Consider the following 19,011-nt stretch of genomic DNA (forward strand, 5'->3'; position numbering starts at 1 on the left):
CCCAGCCCCCCCCAGCCCTCCCAGGCCCCCCCACCCCTCCCAGCCTCCAGTCCCCCCCAGCCCTCCCAGGCCCAGCGGGGGGTGGAGATGGACATACCCGTCGTAGCCCACTTGCGGTCTCCAGGGCCCACTCCCACCGGGTCCAGGGTCGCTGGAGGATGACTGGTTGCTGGGCGAACTTCTGAAACGGGGACCAGAACCATTAGCCGGGCACCGAGGTCTCTGTGCAGCCAGCACCTGGCCGGGCTCGCTTTCCCAACGAGCCCACTGTCACAGGGAAGGAGTACACGTGGCAGGTGGGGCAGGGTCAGTGGTGGACACAGAGCGCGACCTCGGGTGCTCATGGCTGGCGCTGCGTCACAGGAGAGACGTGGCCGGAGCACGTAACGTCCCGTGCAGACCGTGTTCCCGTGACACATGGAAGCACAGCCATGCGACCCCACAGGCCGGCGTTATGGACACAGCACCATGATGGGTGTGAGTCCTCACACAAGACACATTTTGGTTCTGTGCAGAGAGAAAACCCTAAACTCCACAAAAGTAATTTGAAATGCAACTCACTTTGCTTAAAAGGAGGAAAGCCAGGAAAAGCTCATGATGTGGGGCCCCCCTAACACACCGCCACGGGGAAGATGGGGTTCATCCCTGACGGGGCAGCCTTGTTTCTACTCAGCGCTGCTCACATGGACCTAGATCAGTGGTGGCGAACCTTTTGAGCTCGGCTTGCCAGCATTTTGAAAAACCCTAACTTAACCCTGGTGCTGTGTCACATATAGAAATTTTTTGATATTTGCAACCATAGTAAAACAAAGACTTATATTTTTGATATTTATTTTATATATTTAAATGCCATTTAACAAAGAAAAATCAACCAAAAAAATGAGTTCATAGGTTCGCCATCACTGACCTAGAGGGTCTGAGCTGACCCGGAGGACCGCGGCAGGAGGGGTGAGCGGGGCCCTGGTGGTGGAATCTGTGATTAGGACCCTCATTTTCTCCTATTTATTTTTCAACTACAGTTGGCATAAGATATTATATTAGTTTCAGGTGTACAGCAATGATTGGCCTTATGCACTTTACAAGGGGATGCCCTGAGGTTCCCAGGATACACCTGGCACCGTGCAGTCCCTACAATACTGTGGACTCTGTCCCCTACGCTGCACGTTACGTCCCGTGACTGTCTTACACTCAGTCCCTCGCAAGGACCAGCGTGTCATCTGCTCCATCGCAGGGCCAGGGCCAGGGGGCTCCCGCATCCTTGCACCCCAGGCCTGCCCCAGCCCTGCCTGCCCACCCGTCAGGACAAGCCGACCCAGCACCCCGCAGCCCCATGGGAAGGCCCCCCACGGCCGGGCTGTGCCCGACGGGACACTGCGGCCTTTGGGGGTGGCGCCACGGTACCTGGTGCCGTCGGGCAGCTTGCGGTCGAAGGAGGTGCTGCGTGGAATGGCGGCCTGCGCCTGCGGGAGCAGCTGCTGGCACGGCAGCCGGTCGGGCGTGCCGGGGCGGGCGAGGCCCTGGGCAGGGGCTGCAGGGCCGGGGTGGGCACCCGGTGCCACGTGGTGTTCCTCCGGAAGGGGGTCTTGTACTCGCAGGGGGTACCCTCGCTGTCCAGCTTGTACTCCACCATGGGGATGCGGCAGAGCTCCGAGCAGCCCCTGCAGGGGGAGGAGAGAGAGAGAGAGAGAGAGAGAGAGAGAGAGAGAGAGGCTCAGGCATCGGCTTGGCTTCCTGGCAGCCCCGTGTGCTCGTCGGGCCCACAGACCAGAGGCAGGGCCATTGCATCCGAGAAGCAAGTCTCGGGGGTTCAGGGGACCCCGGGCTGCCGCTGCCTTCACGGGGTGGGTCAGGGAATTTTCCGTGGAACCCACCAAGGTTAAAGGTCGAGGAGTTACATTCTGAACGGAAGGAACGTGAACCTTGCATCTGGGGAACCAAAGGGCCATTGGCATCGCTCGTCTGGGTTTCCAGTTTATTAGGTTTTAGTGTAAGAGGAAGAATAAACAAAGAGAAGACAGATGGCTGAGTGGTGCGGGCACTTAATTTATGCTCAGACTGGAGTCCTTAGTAAGTGGCTGTAATTCAGCTGGAGTCCGGGAGGAAGAAGGCGCTGTCAGTGCAGAGTCGGGAGGAGTGGGTGAGAGGAGCTACAGGAACTGCAGTGCGTGCGGCTGGAGGGGGCCAGGCTGGGATAGTCCGTTTCCAGCCTCTGCACAGCCATATGCAAATGATTTTTAAATTTTAAAAACTGGCATTCTTCGGCCCTAATAAAAATCAGCTATTCTCAAAAGAAGGGCTTTTTATTTAAAAAATTTTAAAAAAATAATTGTTATTGATTTTTAGAGAGAGAGGAAGGGGGGAGGGGGAGAGAGAAAGAGGGAAACATCAATGTGAGAGCGGAAAGTCAGATAGGCTGCCTCTTCCAGGTCCCCTACCGGGGATCGAACCCACAACCTTTTGGTGCATAAGATGAAGTCCAACCAACTGAGCCACATGGGCCAGGGCCAAAGAAGGGCTTTATTTTTAAATCTAAATTCATTTCGTTATAATGTGACACTTGTACAGCAACTACTCTTATAAACCGAATATTTCCTTCTTTATTTCTGTGGCTGAGACATCATAAAAATACTACTAATTATAATATGTCATCAAACCTGGTCAACCTTAGTTCTGCTCCATATGTATGAGAAATTCCTTTAAAAAAATGGGAACATGCCTGGCTGGCGTGGCTCAGTGGTTGAGCGTTGAACTATGAACCAGGAGGTCAGGGTTCTGGCTTCCCCCACGGTTTTCAGTTTTCTTGCCGGGGGGGATACTCGGAGACAATAGACAAGGCTGCAGGGTGGCTTACAAGGAAGCTCTATAACAAATGAATATGTCATCTACTTAGGCTCCCAATTAGCATGCGAGATAGACATCAATAAACACTCAGCTGCAGGGTTAGAAATAAATGTGATTGTTAACTCTGGGGCCTCGAGCCAGCAACTGTCTGAGTCTGATGTGTCTGAGTGTATCCTGCGAGGCAAGCCATCTTGTCGACCGGGGTCACAGCAAATGTGCTGGTTGAAGATGCAACGCGACGGGACTGTGAGAACGACACGCAGCTCCACTGGCTGGAGCCCTCGGAGGATCTTACATTCACTGCTTCGCTCTGACAGCCTGCCCGGCCGGCGTGGCTCAGCGGTTGAGCATCGACCTAGGAGCCAGGAGGTCACAGTTCGATTCCCAGTCAGGGCACATGCCTGGGCTGCGGGCTCGATCCCCAGTGGGGGGCGTGCAGAAGGCAGCCGATCCATGATTCTCTCTCCTCATGGATGTTTCTCTCTCTCTCTCTCTCCCTCTTCCTTCCTCTCTGAAATCAATAGAAATATATTTAAAAAAAAAACACCCCAATACAGCCGGTCCCTCTGAACCAGTTCTGTGGGCTTCCTGTGACAGGGACACGCGTGCACTCACTCCCGGGACACGCGTGCATCCTACTGCCCCAGGAAGCAGCTCCCACCCGCACATCCTTGGGCCACAGCTGCTGCCGCTTCTGGCAAGGCCGGCGCCCAGGGGTGTCCGCTCCGCCTCACAGCTGACAGCACCGACACTCGCTGCCAACCCAGCACGGCACCTGGACCCCTGAACCTCAGACACCCAGCGCGAGATGCCGGCAAGAAGGCAACAGGCTGCCCCCGAGGCCCATTCCGGGGCGGTGGCATCTCGTTTCCTGGGAGAACCTCCATTCACCATCACTAACTTGAGCACTTGCAGGAGAGGCTGTGGGCTCCCCCTCCGAGCCTGACCCAGGACGGCCCTGCGGGCCCAGCGGGTGGAGCAGTTTCCTCTCCCCTCCCAGCGGGCCTCTCCCCTCCCAGGGGGCCGCTCCACACCAACCACCTGCTCTCCATGAAGGAGAGTTTGCGCTCAGGGCTCCAAACAGACCCGCCATGTGCGGCCCAGAAATGGAACAGCCTCTTGGAGTTCTTCTTTACATAGATTTCTATTGATTTCAGAGAGGAAGGGAGAGGGAGAGAGACAGAAACATCCATGATGAGAGAGAATCATGGATCAGCTGCCTCCTGCACACCCCACACTGGGGATCGAGCCCGCCACCCGGGCATGTGCCCTGACCGGGAATCGAACCGTGACCTCCTGGTTCATAGGTCGATGCTCAACCACTAAGCCATGCTGGCCAGGCCAGGCTTATTCTTAAAAAAAATAAAAGAAGAAACAAAAGGCATTTGAACAAATTAGCAGGGCCTGGACTGCACGGCCACAGCCTGACCACGTAATTACCACTTGCGTCTGCTGCATTCTGAGGGGCCCTCTGGTTTCCCTTCACTTGGCTGCATCGCAGAGACTCTTGAACGAAACCCAGCAATCAGAGGGCAGGCCTACAACACTCTTCAATGCCATCCGATTCCAACCCGCCACCCACCTCGTCCAGGCCTTGACCGAGTCCCACAGACACCACAGCACTGCCACTCCCACTGATGTCTGAGGTGCTACAGCTCCAATTCTCAGAGAAGGCTCGGAGAGGGCGGACAGGTGACACAGCTCATCAGAGACAGGGTCACCCTCGGGCCTGGGGCCTCTGACTCCTGGCTATGTGCCCTTTCCAAAACCCGTGGCCACCTCCTTAGGAAACCACCAAAGAGCCCAGCCAGCATGCTCAGTGGTTGAGCCCCGGCCTGTGAACCAGGTTGATTCCTGGTCAGGGCACATGCGCAGGTTGTGGGCTCGATCCCCGGTAGGGGGCGTGCAGGAGGCAGCCGATCCATGCTTCTCTCTCATCACTGATGTTTCTATCTCTCCCTCTCCCTTCCTCTCTGAAGTCAATAAAAATACAGTTTTTAAAAAAGAGAGAAAACCACCAAAGAACAGGTAATGTGGCCCACGTGTGCCGTGTTTTCCACTAGGAGCTAAAAAAAAAAAAATCTTGGAAACAAAGGCGGACAGATCCCTGGAAAGAACTGCCTGCTTCTTCTCCATTATTCACTTTGCGAAAGAATCCCTCCTACCCCTGGGGGTTAAGGCAATGGCTGATATTTTAATAGTTCTTTACATCTGTTATGCTAATAGCCTGCTAATAGCTAAATGACTCTTCCCAAGTCATCCAACAAGGTGACAGGGGGAATTGAAGCTCAGTCACTAGACTCTCCAACTCTTTCTTCCTGATGCATAAAAAAATCAAAAGCCTGTAACGGGGGAGATACCACACAGGGCAGCTTCCCGGGAAGACTGGGGCGGTGTCGCGCTGGAAGGAGGCACTAAATGAAAGATTAACTCACTTTCCTACAAATGCCCTTGATTCAGACATAGAAAGACAGCGAGACTATAGACCAGCGGTTCTCAACCTGTGGGTCATGACCCCTTTGGGGGTCGAACGACCCTTTCACAGGGGTCGCCTAAGACCATCGGAAAACACATCTATAACTACATATTGTTTTTGTGATTCATCACTATGCTTTCATGATGTCCAATTTTTAACAATGAAATTGGGGGTCACCACAACCTGAGGAACTGTATTAAAGGGTCGCGGCATTAGGAAGGTTGAGAACCACTGCTATAGATAGAAAAAGAGACATCAGCCCTGGGCGGTGGCTCAGGTGGTGCGAGTGTAGTCCCAACCAACAGAAGGTTGTGGGTTCGATTCCTGGTCAGGGCGCATACCCAGGTTGTGGGTTCGATCCCTGGACGGGGCACGTGCAGGAGGCAACCGATCGATGTTTCTCACATCGACATTTCACTCTCTCACTCTCTCTCTAAAAATCAATCCATCTCCTCTGGTGAGGATAAGAAAAAAGAGAGACATCAGACCATAAACCCTTTGAATAACGACTTGAACCGAAGGTGTCAGATGACGGCGGCAATCGGCTGCCGGGACCTGAATAGCTCCTCAGCCTCCAGCCCTTCCTTCCTCACCAAGCACACGGGCCGACTGGTCTGCCCACTGGGCGGTACCCAGCACAGCATTTGACTCAAAGGCTCAGCAAGTTCCCCACGAAGCCAGCCATGCCCCTTTCTCCCCGAGAAAGCCCGAGAGCAGGAATAACATTTCATTGCGTGCGATTCTTCAGAGTTCACACAGGAGCTTCTCACAGCCATTTGCTGCCTGAGCGATGATGAAGGCATCCCCATCAGGACAGCACCGCTGGCTGTCCGTCCTCACGGCGTGGGGAACCTGTCAAGCTGAGACAGTTCTACTTGCCCAGCTAACAGAGAGCCCGAGCTTTGCTGTCACCCCCTGCGTCCTTGTCCCAGGGTCAGTGACAGGACAACATCCTCCACTGCAGAACAGCGTGGACACGGAGACGCGGAGCGCGCTTTCTGCCCAAGGGGAGACACGCCGTGGGGTAGTTGGTTGTTGCTACGGTTGGAGAAAAATTTTTAAGCAGCGAAAACATGAATGGGAAGTCCTGTACTGGAGAACGCTAGGGAGGCAAACAGGAGCCCCGAAGAGTCAAGATTAGGTCTGTGCTATCTAGTGGGATAAGCCCAGACCCAGCAGTGTCTGGCACAAACTCTTTAAGAGCGTGAACGAGTGAATGAGTGAGTAAATGTGAGGCAAGCTACCTAACATTCCTTCTGTAACCCAATGCGCTTACCTCAAGCAGCGAGAGAACATTCTATACATTCCTTTGCAGGGACTCAGAAGAGTGAGTGTAGTTCAGTTACTTTGAGAACTTAAGTTCTGTTTGTTTTGTTTTTTTCAGGGACCATAAGACAACACTAAATGTAACTAATTTTTCTTCCCCATACGAATAAATTGGACCTCTAATCTAAAACCTCACTTTAGTCCAGCCCGGCTGGCGTGGCCCAGTGGTTGAACGTCAACCTATGAACCAGGAGGTCAGGGTTCGATTCCCGGTCGGGGTACATGCCCGGGTTGTGGACTGGATCCCCAGTGTGGGGCGTGCAGGAGGCAGCCGATCCATGATTCTCTCTCAGCATGGATGTTTCTATCTCTCTCTTCCTCTCCCTTCCTCTCTGAAGTCAATAAAGATATATTAAAACGTAATCATGCCCTAGCTGGTTTGGCTCAGTGGATAGAGTGTCAGCCTGTGGAGTGAAGGGTCCCGGGTTCGATTTTGGTCAAGGGCATATGCCTGGGTTGCAGGCTCAATCCCCAGGAGGGGGCGTGCAGGAGGCAGCCAATCAATGATTCTCTCTCATCATTGATGTTTCTATCTCTCCCTTCCTCTCTGAATTTAATAAAAATATATTTTAAAAATTAGTAATAATAAAAAAAAACCTCACTCTAGTCCAGATTTCCACTTACCATCTGCGTGCACGCGCGCGCGCACACACACACACACACACACACACACACACTCACTGCTCACCTAACAGAAGTGAGCTCCCCTTCCTGCTTCGATTCCCACCCTCCCCTGTGCACTTGAGGGAGTTGAATGGCCAGGCCACAGGCAGCAAAAGAGCCGACAAGTACAGAAAGCTCCACTCTCACAGAATGATGGGAGAACCACAATTTGGATGCAGGACAACATGAGATAATTTCCACTGTTTTGCATTATATAGAAAAATATGTCATGTCAACAGAGGAGGAGAAATCACACAAAACAGATGCACCCCAGCAAGGAACTCCATTTCCATTTTTATTGGACATAGTGACTAAATCACTCGCCTTGCATAACAACTCATGCGTGATTCTGACGAGCTGTTACTTCCTTTCTATCCTCCTTTTGGAGTGGATTTGCTTTCCTGGAGATGACACTGGCAGAATGTCAGTCCCCTGGGCAGGCCGGGGGCGGGGCCCCACCAGCCGTCCCAAAGCCAAGGTTAATGAAGCAGCTTCGGCAACTCTTCACCTTGGCCCAGACACTGCCTGCTGGGGGGGCGCCTCCTCCCTTTAACGTCGCGTCCATGTGAAGAGCGCTATTCCCAAGCAGCCTCCTGCCACTCATTCCCAATCTGTGTGAATCCACTCAGATCCAGTCCCAGCAGGAAATCACTTAATAAGCTCCCCCCGAAGGAGACCCTCCCTGCCCGGGGTTCCGAGCTGAGGGGGGGGACCGAGGAGCGGGGGGCTGAAGGATCATCACCCCGAGGCCTGAGAAGGAGCCTGCAAAATGCAGGGTAGCTTTTGATTCCACGGTGAATACTTTCCCAGCCAGAGACTTCATTACATCCGGCAGCTTCTGAGTCATAACAAACACCTGACCTCAGACAGCGGGGATTGGGGCGGGGGGGGGGGGGGGGGCGGGGGGGAGCCCATGAGTGACAGGCCTCGCCCACTGCCGGCAGGAGCAGATGGGCTCCCAGGCGAGTCATCTCTCACTGATGCCCTCTGGACAACCATCAAGCTGGCGAAGGGCAGAAATGAACTGACGCGTTTTCACTTCCTCGTCACCGAGTTTATGGAGAACGAAATCTCTTGCAATCCATTCATGGGAACATTTTGGTCATCCTTGTGGCTCTTACACACACACACACACACACACACACACACACAAGTGCATGTCTTCCTCGTGCCCCTCCCCGACAAGCACCAAGAGCCAATTTGTAAAAAAAGACGGGCTAGTTTTCATGCCACAAGTCAAAGGTGTAGCTTTAGCTTGAAGCCTATGTTTGTACATGTTGCTGTAGGACGGACGGTGCTAAGCTATGTTTCCTTTAAAAGATCTGTATTTTGATTTTTCAAATGAGTCACATGCTGTCCATTTCCCCTCTAAGGCCCTCCCTACAGTTTCTTTAAAAAAAAAAAAAATCTAAACGCAGAGGCTGAGCTCCGGCCCGGGTGACATTGAAATGACCTTGCATACGGCTCGCCAGGATGGTTTGTTTCTGTTCTGGAAGCTGCCTGACAACAGTGCTTTATCGGGCTCCTAGGCAGCCACAGGCAGAGCGAGAGAGTCCCAAACCAACAAACACGTGGACTTAAAAATTTACAAAGTCAAATTCAAGAAGCCTGAATCGGAAGAATTTTAAATGGTCCAGGCTGGGCTTAAAACCTTCAAGATGCCGAAATGTGGATGGCGAGGCGGCCACTTTGGGAGGGTTACTACTAGGCGAACGGCTAATTCTCATCCTGGCTACAGTTAAAATACAGAAAACACTTATTCCAGATTCGTCCAGAGGAAAATCTGTCTCTTCAGGGAGACACATTACCAGGAAACAAAGGAAAAGCTCTAAATATCCTCAATAGCTTTAATCAGAGACTTTGCATTTGACACAAAGAAAGGATTAATTACGCACAGACCAAGGCAGTTAAACAAGTCCTTGGCTTACACAACAATAACAAAAACAGCCTAAACTTGGAAATGGTAGTTTTTGTTTATTTGTTTTAGTTAATGATATTCAGTACTTCTTAGGAGATTCTACTTTTTTAAATCATATGTTTTAAATAGCAAACATCATGATAACTTTAACATATTTATTAACCGGATCTCTTGAATGCTTTAAGAAGTGTTACTGGAGGTCAAGGTGAAACATAGGAGAAACGTGTTTTTAACCTGAAGGGAGAGCCGGGTAACATTTTTGTCTAATGCTATGGTAGTACTCGACCTCTGGGACAGATAAAAGGACTTGATTTTCCCCATAAAATTTACAGATCTTGAACTCTACCCGAGGAAGAAAGAAATCTTACTGTCTGGAAAAATGTCCTAATAACTGGCTTAAACTTTATTTTAAAAGACTTTCACTTACACACTATCTTGGCTTCCCGGGAATGTGCCCTTGATCGGAATCGAACCTGGGACCCTTCGGTCTGCAGGTTGACGCTCTACCCACTGAGCTAAACCGGCCAGGGCTGAACGTCTGTTCGTATCACCCTGCAATGGCCTTTGCACTCCCAGGGCCACTACCTGGTCCCCAGCTCAGCATGTCTCCCACACCTCAAAGCCCCTCTCTCTCTGACTCGCTCACGCACGCGGGGTTCCCACACATACGTGTATTAAATCTAGTCATTTTCTCTTGCTCATCTGTCCCGTGTCTGAGATTCAGACCAGCCAGAAGAACCTTGAGGGTAGAGGGAAATCTGTTCCTCCCCCACATGGGTCATTAACTCTTAAGTAATTACAATGAAAAAGTCATCTCCTCAGTCACACCGGCCACATTTCAAATGTGCAGCAGTCACGTGAGGCTTGTGGCTACTGCTGTGGGCGATACAGACAAGGGACACGGCATTGCGGAGAGTGTTGGGGACAGTGCTAGCTTCTCAGGTGGACGGCAGGGGCTGGAGAACCGTAAGCAAAGTCCTGGCGCCACAGATAGAAGTTTAGCCAGTGGCAGTGGCATCTCGTGATCGCTGAGTGAGAAGCGTTTCTTTAGAGCAGGAGAAATCCAGGGAGAAAGAATCTCAGTGATCTCAACAAGAAACGGTGCTGGTGAGGCCCGGAGGTGCTCCTAAACCCTCCTCTCATTCGCCCTTCACAGCACAGCAGGAGCTGGCGAGGTGATGACCCCATCTTCCAGGCACTGAGCGAGGCCCAGAGAGGCTGTGCCTCACACCCAGGGTCACACAGAGCAGGCCCGGATCCCTGAGCCCACTTTCTCTCTCACCGCCAGAGCAGGGACTTCTGGGACGGAGCGGGAATGTGACCGGGCACCACCAGACACGGCAGAAAGCCTACCAGAGCCAGAGGCAGCTTGTCCTTAAATAGCATTCCTTGCCTGGCCGGTGTGGCTCAGTGGTTGAGTGTCCACCTCTGAACCAGGAGGTCAGGGTTCGATTCCCGGTCAGGGCACAGGCCCGGATTGTGGGCTCGATCCCCACTGTGGGGCGTGCGGGAGTCAGCCGATCCATGATTCTCTCTCATCATGGATGTTTCTATCTCTCTCTCCCTCTCCTTTCCTCTCTGAAATCAATAAAAATATATTAAAACAAACGAAAACACACAGTCATGCCTCCGTGTTAGGGAAGGGAAGCGCACAAACACTGCATTCACGGAGGCTGAGCGGTGACACAGCCTCACGTCCAGGTGAGCCAGGGCCGCTCTGCAGCTCGGCGTGCGGCGATAGCTCAGCTTGTACGTGGCCACTGTCCCGTTAAATTGCTTAGAAAATGACGCTTTATCGTGTACTTTACACTGAGAGCTGTCAGAGCCCTTTTTAAATTGCTCTGATGGCTGACAGCCAGGCGACGTGGTGGGGGACTCCTGCGCCCGCGTTTTCCCAGGACCCGCAGGAGCAGCGGCCCCGCCGGGCTTACCTCCGGGGCGAGCCATCGCCGTGCGGCTGGATGATGACCACCTTCACGGTCATGGACGTGCGCAGCAGGTCGATCATCTGCTCGTGGGTCAGCGTGGCCACGGCCACCTTGCAGATCTCCACCAGGCGGCTGCCCTGGCGCAGGCCCGCCTTCCAGGCAAAGCCGAAAGGCTCCACGTCCGCGACGATGCCTTCGAAGTTCACGTGGAAGCCGAGCTGGCCCAGCCCGTTCCTCCTCAGGGTCATTTCCACGGTCTCGCAGCCTCTGGTCACTATCTGAGGGGATAGGAGACGGTCAGAGACGCGGCTGTGGGGTCCCCGTGTCAGAGGTGCACACACAGGCCTCGTGCCCGCTGCTCCTCAGCCTCACAGTCCTGCCCTCGAACTGTTCACGTGACAGGGACACATCTCAATCCAAGTTCAGTATCATTAACCATATGGGCATCAGGCGCAAAACAATAACAAGAGTTACGCAATGGTTTCATTCTTTTTTTTTGTTTTGGTTAATCCTCACCCAAGGATATTTTTCCATTGATTTTTAGGGAGAGCGGGAGAGAGAGGGAAAGACAGAGAGAGACATCGAGGTGAGAGAAACACATCGACTGGCTGCCTCCAACCAGGGCCAGGGCCCAAGGAGCCTGCAACCAAGGTACATGCCCTTGACCGGAATCGAACCCGGGGCCCTTTGGTCCGCAGGCTGACACTCTATCCACTGAGCCACACCGGCTAGGGCAATGGTTTCATTCTTCAAAGGCAAATCCACCTTGTCACAGGTGTCCTGCCTTTTCTCAGAAGCCCTGACCTTAGGGCTTGTGACCTTAGACGGTCTCTGATGATCCCCCTCCTTTTTTGTGTTACCTGATTTGGCTCTTAAGCATAGGAATTGCATTGCTCCAGATGGACTGTCCTGGTGCAAAAAGGACTCTTTTTAAATATATTTTTATTGAATCAGAGAGGAAGGGAGAGGGAGAGATAGAAACATCAACGAGGAGAGAGAATCATCGATCATCAATCGGCTGCCTCCTGCACGCCCCACACTGGCATATGCCCTGACTAGAAATTGAACCAGTGACCTCCTGGTTCATGGGTCAACGCTCAACCACTGAGCAATACTGGCTGGCTGAACTGATGACAAGTTTCACCCGTCAAACACTAAAGCCTGTCAGACAACTTCATTCAACTTCAAAATGGCCCAGAGCACTTCCGAGCTAACGCTGAGCGACGTGCCCCCGGATGGGCAGCAGCAGCGGCAGATGCCAGGGCAGCGGGGGGTGCTGGCTCTGCACCAGCCTGGGGACACCTGTTCCTGCCCGAGGACCCTCCCCTGTGGACGGATGCCCTCGCTCGCCTGGCGCTGAGGCCTCAGCTCTCATGTGCCCGGCCAGCCAGGCTCCCGGCACCTGCCACCAGGGCAGTGTGAGGTGGCGCTCCTCCAGCGGGCCATCTCTTGGGGGCCACGGGCAACCCAGGCAGCGGCTCTCGGGCTCTGACACCCCGAGAGTAGGCAGCAGCATCACAGAAAGGAAACGAAAGAAGCGGTTGCACCCCACTCCGTGCACTACAGCACCAAGGACTGGCCAGGGCCACCCCCAAAGGCCTTCCTGAGAACGGCAGGCCCTGCCTTCTTGCCAATAGGAACGCAACTTCTAGTTCAAATCCCACCTCCTCCTGAGGACGGAGGTGAAGGGCAAGTTTCTCCGCGGTCCCCACTCTGCCTGCTGCTGTCTCCTCCTGCACCTGCCACCTGCCACGCCCCACCTGTCACCTCCGACCTTTGTTCATCTGCTATTTCTTGCTTCTCAACATTCGCAAAGGTGGAAGGATCCTGTTCCCCATTGATCTGGAGTCCCTCTCATCCTGACATGGACTCCATCATCACACGACATAGCCATTCATTCCCTGGGCACCATTCATTCCCTGGGCGCCATTCATTCCCTGGGTACCATTCATTCTCTAGGTGCCATAACCACAGTGGACCGTGCACAGTGGAAGCCAATAGGAATCGGGACTGAAGGCCTCCGGACGTAGGGAATGCGAAACCCGGGGGCACTTACCCCCAGGCGCTGGACCATTTCCCGAATGTCCTCGGGGCAGCCGTCCACCGAGGAGAGAAGGATGCACTCGCCTCTCTCGTAAAACACCTTGATGCTCGTGAGCCCCGACGTCCAGCCGATGACGTCCCGGCAGGAGCAGTTGAAGACCACGTTCTTGGACTCCTTCTCGATCAGCATGACGAACTCGTTGGAGATGCCCAGCAGACACTCGATGTCGGCCGCCTGGCCGAAGTCCCGGGCCACCACGTGCCACATGATGGCCCCCACGCTGAACAGGTGGGCGTCCTTCCGCGGCTTGACCTTCTCCTTCTTCTTGGCGCCCAGCGTGATGAAGCTGAACTTGGCCGAGGTGTCCACGGTGGCCGTGGTGACGAAGTTCTCCGCCAGGTCCTTCAGGTACTCCTGCCGCGTCCGGGTGGCCATGGCACGGAACTTCTCCGATTTGTGGGCCGCGTTCTCCGCGTTGATGACTTTGGCTAAAAGGAAGTCCCGGAACACGGCGGACTTGGGGAAAGTGACGCCTTTGGGGATGGGGGGGCCGAACGGGGGCACGTCTTTTGATCTAGAAACGCCAACGCTGGGGAGGAAAGAGAAGCAAGATGAGCGGTGATGCCGAAACCCCTCCCTTCAGGAACCTGGCACAGACACCCTTTCAGCTGAGCCAGCTATTTGTAGCTTCCTGTCTTCCTCATTTCTGGATAAGGTGTTTTTTAGTATATATAGTTTTATTGATGTCCGAGAGGAAGGGAGAGAGATAGAAACATCAATGATAAGAGAGACTCATGGATCGGCTGCCTGCTGCACACCCCACACTGGGGATGGAGCCCCCAACCCGGGCATGTGCCCTGACTGGGAATTGAACTGTGACCTCCTGGTTCATAGGTTGACACTTAACCACTGAGCATCCCTGGCCGGGCTGGATACGTTTTTATTTATTTGAGTGGTTTGCACGGCCCTCCTCTGTCACAGAAAGCATAATGCAGTCCACTCTGCTTATAAGATCTATATTTATACCCCCAAAATTCCTCCCGGGTGATTTAATTAAAATAAAAATCCTGGAAAAAAATAGGTATTATGTCTGCTTAGGGTTTTTTGTGCTAATGAACCCCCTCATGATAGAAGCAATAAACTAAAGATAGAAAGAAACTGAAAAGACTTGTTTGACCTAAAAAACGGCAGCCAATAAAAATCAAACCAAATACAGCACAGCCCTCGGCTGAAGTTTCCAATCCATTAGGATGGTTCACTTAAGATTATTTTTCATAATTACCATTTGTAGGGAGCGATCGCGGAAGAATCAGCAATTTACCATGTTTGCACCAACACTGTCTAGTCAAGTAGAAAGTTTATACAGAGCGATACTACACTTCTTCCTTTTCCTTTTCCTTTTTTTTTTTTTAGCATTAGTGAGGGATCTGAGCATTAGGCCAGCGGTGTTTCGCTCGGATATGTGTAAAAATCGCCGTGGGAGGAAGACCAGCAGGTGGCAGGCATGCTGAGCTAGCATACCGCACAGTAGGACCAGAGAATCGCCGGCTCTAACAAGCTGACTGTGAGCGTGGACATGGGCTGGGGATGTCAACTGGCAACACCTATCGCACAGACGGGTTTCTCTGCCTTCAGGAGTCCTCACAGGCCCCCCAGGCTCCACCCACACTGCGCCCGCCTCGGCCCGTCGGCAGTGAACTGGCAGCAACTGTGTTCAGATGATTAAGGGCAGAGCCTTTGAGGGGTGCCAGGACTCGGACAGTTGTTCTGCATCATTTCTGCTCTTTATCCTTCAGAGGTACACATATGTACTGAAGTACATATGATTAATCCCACGTTTAAGAGAAGGAAGCAAAGGCTCTGAGAAATAAATAATTCATACCAAGCACCTCAACCTCAGGTCAAAGGCCCACTCTTTTCCCAGAACCCCACGGAAGATCAGCTGTTTCTTAGGAAAGAGTTGCCCAGCCCGGCCGGTGTGGCTCAGTGGTTAAGTGTTGCCCTATGAACCACGAGGTCCTGGTTCGATTCCCGGTCAGGGCACATGCCCGGGGTGTGGGCTCCATCCCCAGTGTGGGGCGTGCAGGAGGCAGCTGATCCATGATTCTCTCTCATCATTGATGTTTCTCTCTCTCCCCCTTCATCTCTGAAATCAATAAAAATATATTAAAAAAAAAAAAGAATTGTCCCTTACTTAGGAAGTAAGAAGAAAAGCAGGCCTGGATGGAAATACCTGGGGATTCTGAGGCCCGTGGACGGCTGAGGGAAGCCACCCGGGCCCGGGCAGCTCCAGGTTCCAGCCTGCGGGAGCGCGTGTTCCCAGGAGCTGGGCTGACAAGCAGAGTTTTGCCCCTGTGATAATTTCTCCTCCTCAAGAAGCACTGACCGGGTCACATCCCCACCCCCACGTCCCCCCAAAGGCTGGGAGCAGTTACGTTATGGTGCTGGAGGAAGTTTTTAGGGGGGGAAAAAAAATCAAGGGAATGTATCATGTATGATTCTGATCTGCTAGGCATTTCATTTTCTTCAAAAATGGGAAGGTAATTATTTCTTACAGAAGAAAGCGCCCGCGTGAAGACACTGGGGAATATAATTAGACAACAGGGATAATTATGGGGTTAAAAATAGTAATTGGGAAATAAAACGATCCGAAGGGAGACGCTGTGGAAATGAACCGGGGGTGGGAGCCGTCGGGGAGCCGGCTCACCTGTAGCACACATTCTCGGTGCACGGGTTGTGCACCCTGACGATGACGAAGACGTGTTGGAAGTGGGACCGGATGCTCTTTGGAGTGAAAGGAAGTGCTCCGGGCTCTTGGAAGACAATGGTCACGATGTCATTTCCTATATGCCTTTTCCTCAGGAGCTGCGGGCGGGACAGAGAACACACACACGCAGTTACACACGAGGCTTTCTGTACAAACAGACTTTGTCAGTGGCACAATGAGCCCGTCTTTCAGCAAAGGGAAGTCGTTGAGAAGCAGGGTCCTCTGGGGAAGCCAGTTCCTGCCCAGGCCACAGGACAGGACCTGGGAGAAGAAATCCCACGCTGTATCCTGCTCCTTCAGCTTGTACGCTCTCTCCTTTTACCTTTTATTGATGTCAGAGAAGAAGGAAGAGAGAGAAACATCAGTGATGAGACAGAATCATGGATCGGCTGCCTCCTGCACGCCCCACACTGGGGATCGAGCTCACAATCTGGGCATGTGCCCTGATCGGGAATCGAACCCTGACCTCCTGGGTCACAGGTCGACGCTAACCGCTGAGCCACGCCGGCCGGGCTCCTTTTATCTTTTTACCCTAAAACAATACACGTGAGGGATCAACATGCTTTAAGGAATTCCATGGGTTCAGCTCTTTAATTCAGAGGAGGAGACAGAATCCTCACTGTGGCCTCGCTCGCCTGCCCCACAGTAAGGTTAAGTTTCTGCAACAAAAGTGCATCACCCTGCTACTGTGGCGCTAATATAGTCAAAGTAGCCGACTTCAATTTGGTGCTTTAAGTCTGATTCAGAAACACACAATTCCATCACATTAACAGCTGGAAACCCAATAGTATGGAATCTTAAAAAGTACAGATGTAGCAGGAGAGGAGGAACGCCAACATCTCAACATGGAACACCTTTACTTCCCACCCCACGTTTCTCCCCGACAGCTCAGGTCTCTGCTTAGCTATCAGCTCCTCTACAAGAACCGGCCTCTGCAAGCCCAGACCGGCCTCCCCGCACACACCCGCGCCTGTCTCGGAACACGCTAAGAGCTGGCGGACTTCTACATCAGGTAAGGATCCCGTGAGGCCGAGGGGCGTCAGGGCTTTCTGAGTTCCCCGTTCCTAATAGCCTGCCCAGTCCCAGCAGACTCCCACCACACATTGCTAAATGAATGCACAAAGGAGACGACTAGCCCGGCCGGCGTGGCTCAGTGGTTGAGAGTCAACCTATGAACCAGGAGGTCACGGTTCGATACTCAGTCGGGGCACGTGCCCGAGTTGTGGGCTCGATCCCCAGTGTGGGGCGTGCAGGAGGCAGCCGATTCCTGATTCTCTCTCATCATTGATGTTTCTCTCTCTCTCTTCCCCTCTCCCATCCTCTCTAAAATCAATAAAAAATATATATTTAAAAAAATACATAATCACAGCCCTAACACTGTGCTGTGACACTGTGACCACCTCGCTCACAGATCCATGCACGGGACCTCGACAGTTCAGGCAAGAAGCGCCCCTGACTGTGTGCTCACCGTGTGTGATCTGCAGTTTCAACAGACCCACTGAGCCTTCCCAAGGTGATGATGTCAGCTCAGGGCCCGGAGGATCTCAGGTAGTAAAGCTCTTTATTAGCAAAAACAAAGCACCGAGCTTACTCTTCCATTTATTTCTTTGGCACCCACAGAGCAGACATCACTCATTGTGAAGAGCATTCAGTTCAGCTTGTAAAACCTTTAAACCCAGACACACAAAGCTCTCACCGCCGGGCCCCGGACTGGAGATTTCACACAATGAAGGCCTGGGACGGTGGGAGGAGGTGTTCCCCTTCGCCAGGCTGAGTCACAGCCTGGGTTTCGGGCTCCATCCCCAGTAGGGGGGCGTGCAGGAGGCAGCCGATCGATGATTCTCTCTCATCACTGATGTTTCCATCCCTCTACCCCTCTCCCTTCCTCTCTCTAAAAATCAATAAAAACATATTTTAAAAGATTTTTTAAAAGAGGTTCCCCGTGCCAGGCCCCACGCTTCCTGCATCTGTTTTAGACACTTCGTTTGCGGGAGCGGTTTCCCTGCCGAAGTGAAGCTTAGAGCCAATTTGTGGGGCTCTTTCCACGGATGACACCCTGACAGCTCCGCTGAGATCTGTCCGCGGGACCAGCAGAAGGGAAACACCCCGGGGAGACCGGCCTGTAAAAGGGCCTGACCGCCAACCAGGCCCCGAGACCCCAGGACCCAGGAGGAGGGCAGCGCCCCAAGGAGGGCCCCTGAGCACGCCCCGGCCTGGCCAGCTTTTCTTCGTGGGCGTCAGACATTCCAAACACTGAACTCGTTTGCTGTGGTGAGTTCTCTAAAGACTTTTACTGCGTCTCAGAAGCAGCTCTCGGCTTGGTTTATTACAAGAACAAACAGAGGGAATTCTATCTGATGTGGACGAGTCTGGACCAGTTACGCAGTCACAGATGCCATGGTGCTAATGAGACCGGAGTCACGGGCACAGCTCATGTGGAGGCCAGTTGACCGGGCCAAGTCCGGGGGCCCCCAAATGCAGGCACCAGCCCAGCTGCTCATTTCAGACACGGATGCCCTTGGGATTCACGCAATGTGTGGGCACGGGAGGGGTGGGTGAGGGATATGGGAAGAGTCAGCAGAATCCTTGGTAAATTAGGGAAGCACGTGTTCCATGATTGGATATGGCATCATTTACCTACAAACAGGATATTCTTTTTTTAAAAAATATATTGTTATTGATGTCAGAGAGGAAGGGAGAGGGGGAGAGAGAGAGAAACATCAACAATGAGCGAGAATCATCAATCGGCTGCCTCCTGCATGCGCTCACTGGGGATCGAGCCCGAAACCCGGGTATGTGCCCTGACTGGGAACTGAACCAGCGACCTCTTGGTTCCTGGGTTGACGCTCAACCGCTGAGCCACACCTGGCTGGGCCAGAATATTCTGATGACGACACATGATTGGAAAATATTCAATGTCAAAGCAAAAGTAATTTTACAAAATTATGAATAAAAGAGCCCCTTACTTTCCTAACTATTCAGGCCTTGGTTTTTCATAACATCGTTGGGGTTGGGAACAGGAAAATAAAATGCAAATTAAGTCATTTA

The 19,011-nt window shown here is 52.7% G+C and overlaps 1 protein-coding gene across 1 annotated transcript in view; it reads right to left on the bottom strand.

Annotated features, from left to right (window-relative positions):
* Positions 1–19,011, bottom strand: part of SIPA1L2 (signal induced proliferation associated 1 like 2) — a 51,454-nt gene that overhangs the window by 19,695 nt on the left and 12,748 nt on the right. Inside the window, 6 exon segments of the mRNA XM_006106231.2 lie at positions 98–181; positions 1,402–1,507; positions 1,510–1,658; positions 11,156–11,430; positions 13,209–13,785; positions 15,904–16,061. Of these exon segments, the coding sequence (XP_006106293.1) occupies positions 98–181; positions 1,402–1,507; positions 1,510–1,658; positions 11,156–11,430; positions 13,209–13,785; positions 15,904–16,061 (1,349 nt within the window).

Source organism: Myotis lucifugus, unplaced genomic scaffold (genome assembly GCF_000147115.1).
Source record: "Myotis lucifugus unplaced genomic scaffold, Myoluc2.0 scaffold_788, whole genome shotgun sequence".
Taxonomy (NCBI): Eukaryota; Metazoa; Chordata; class Mammalia; order Chiroptera; family Vespertilionidae; genus Myotis; species Myotis lucifugus.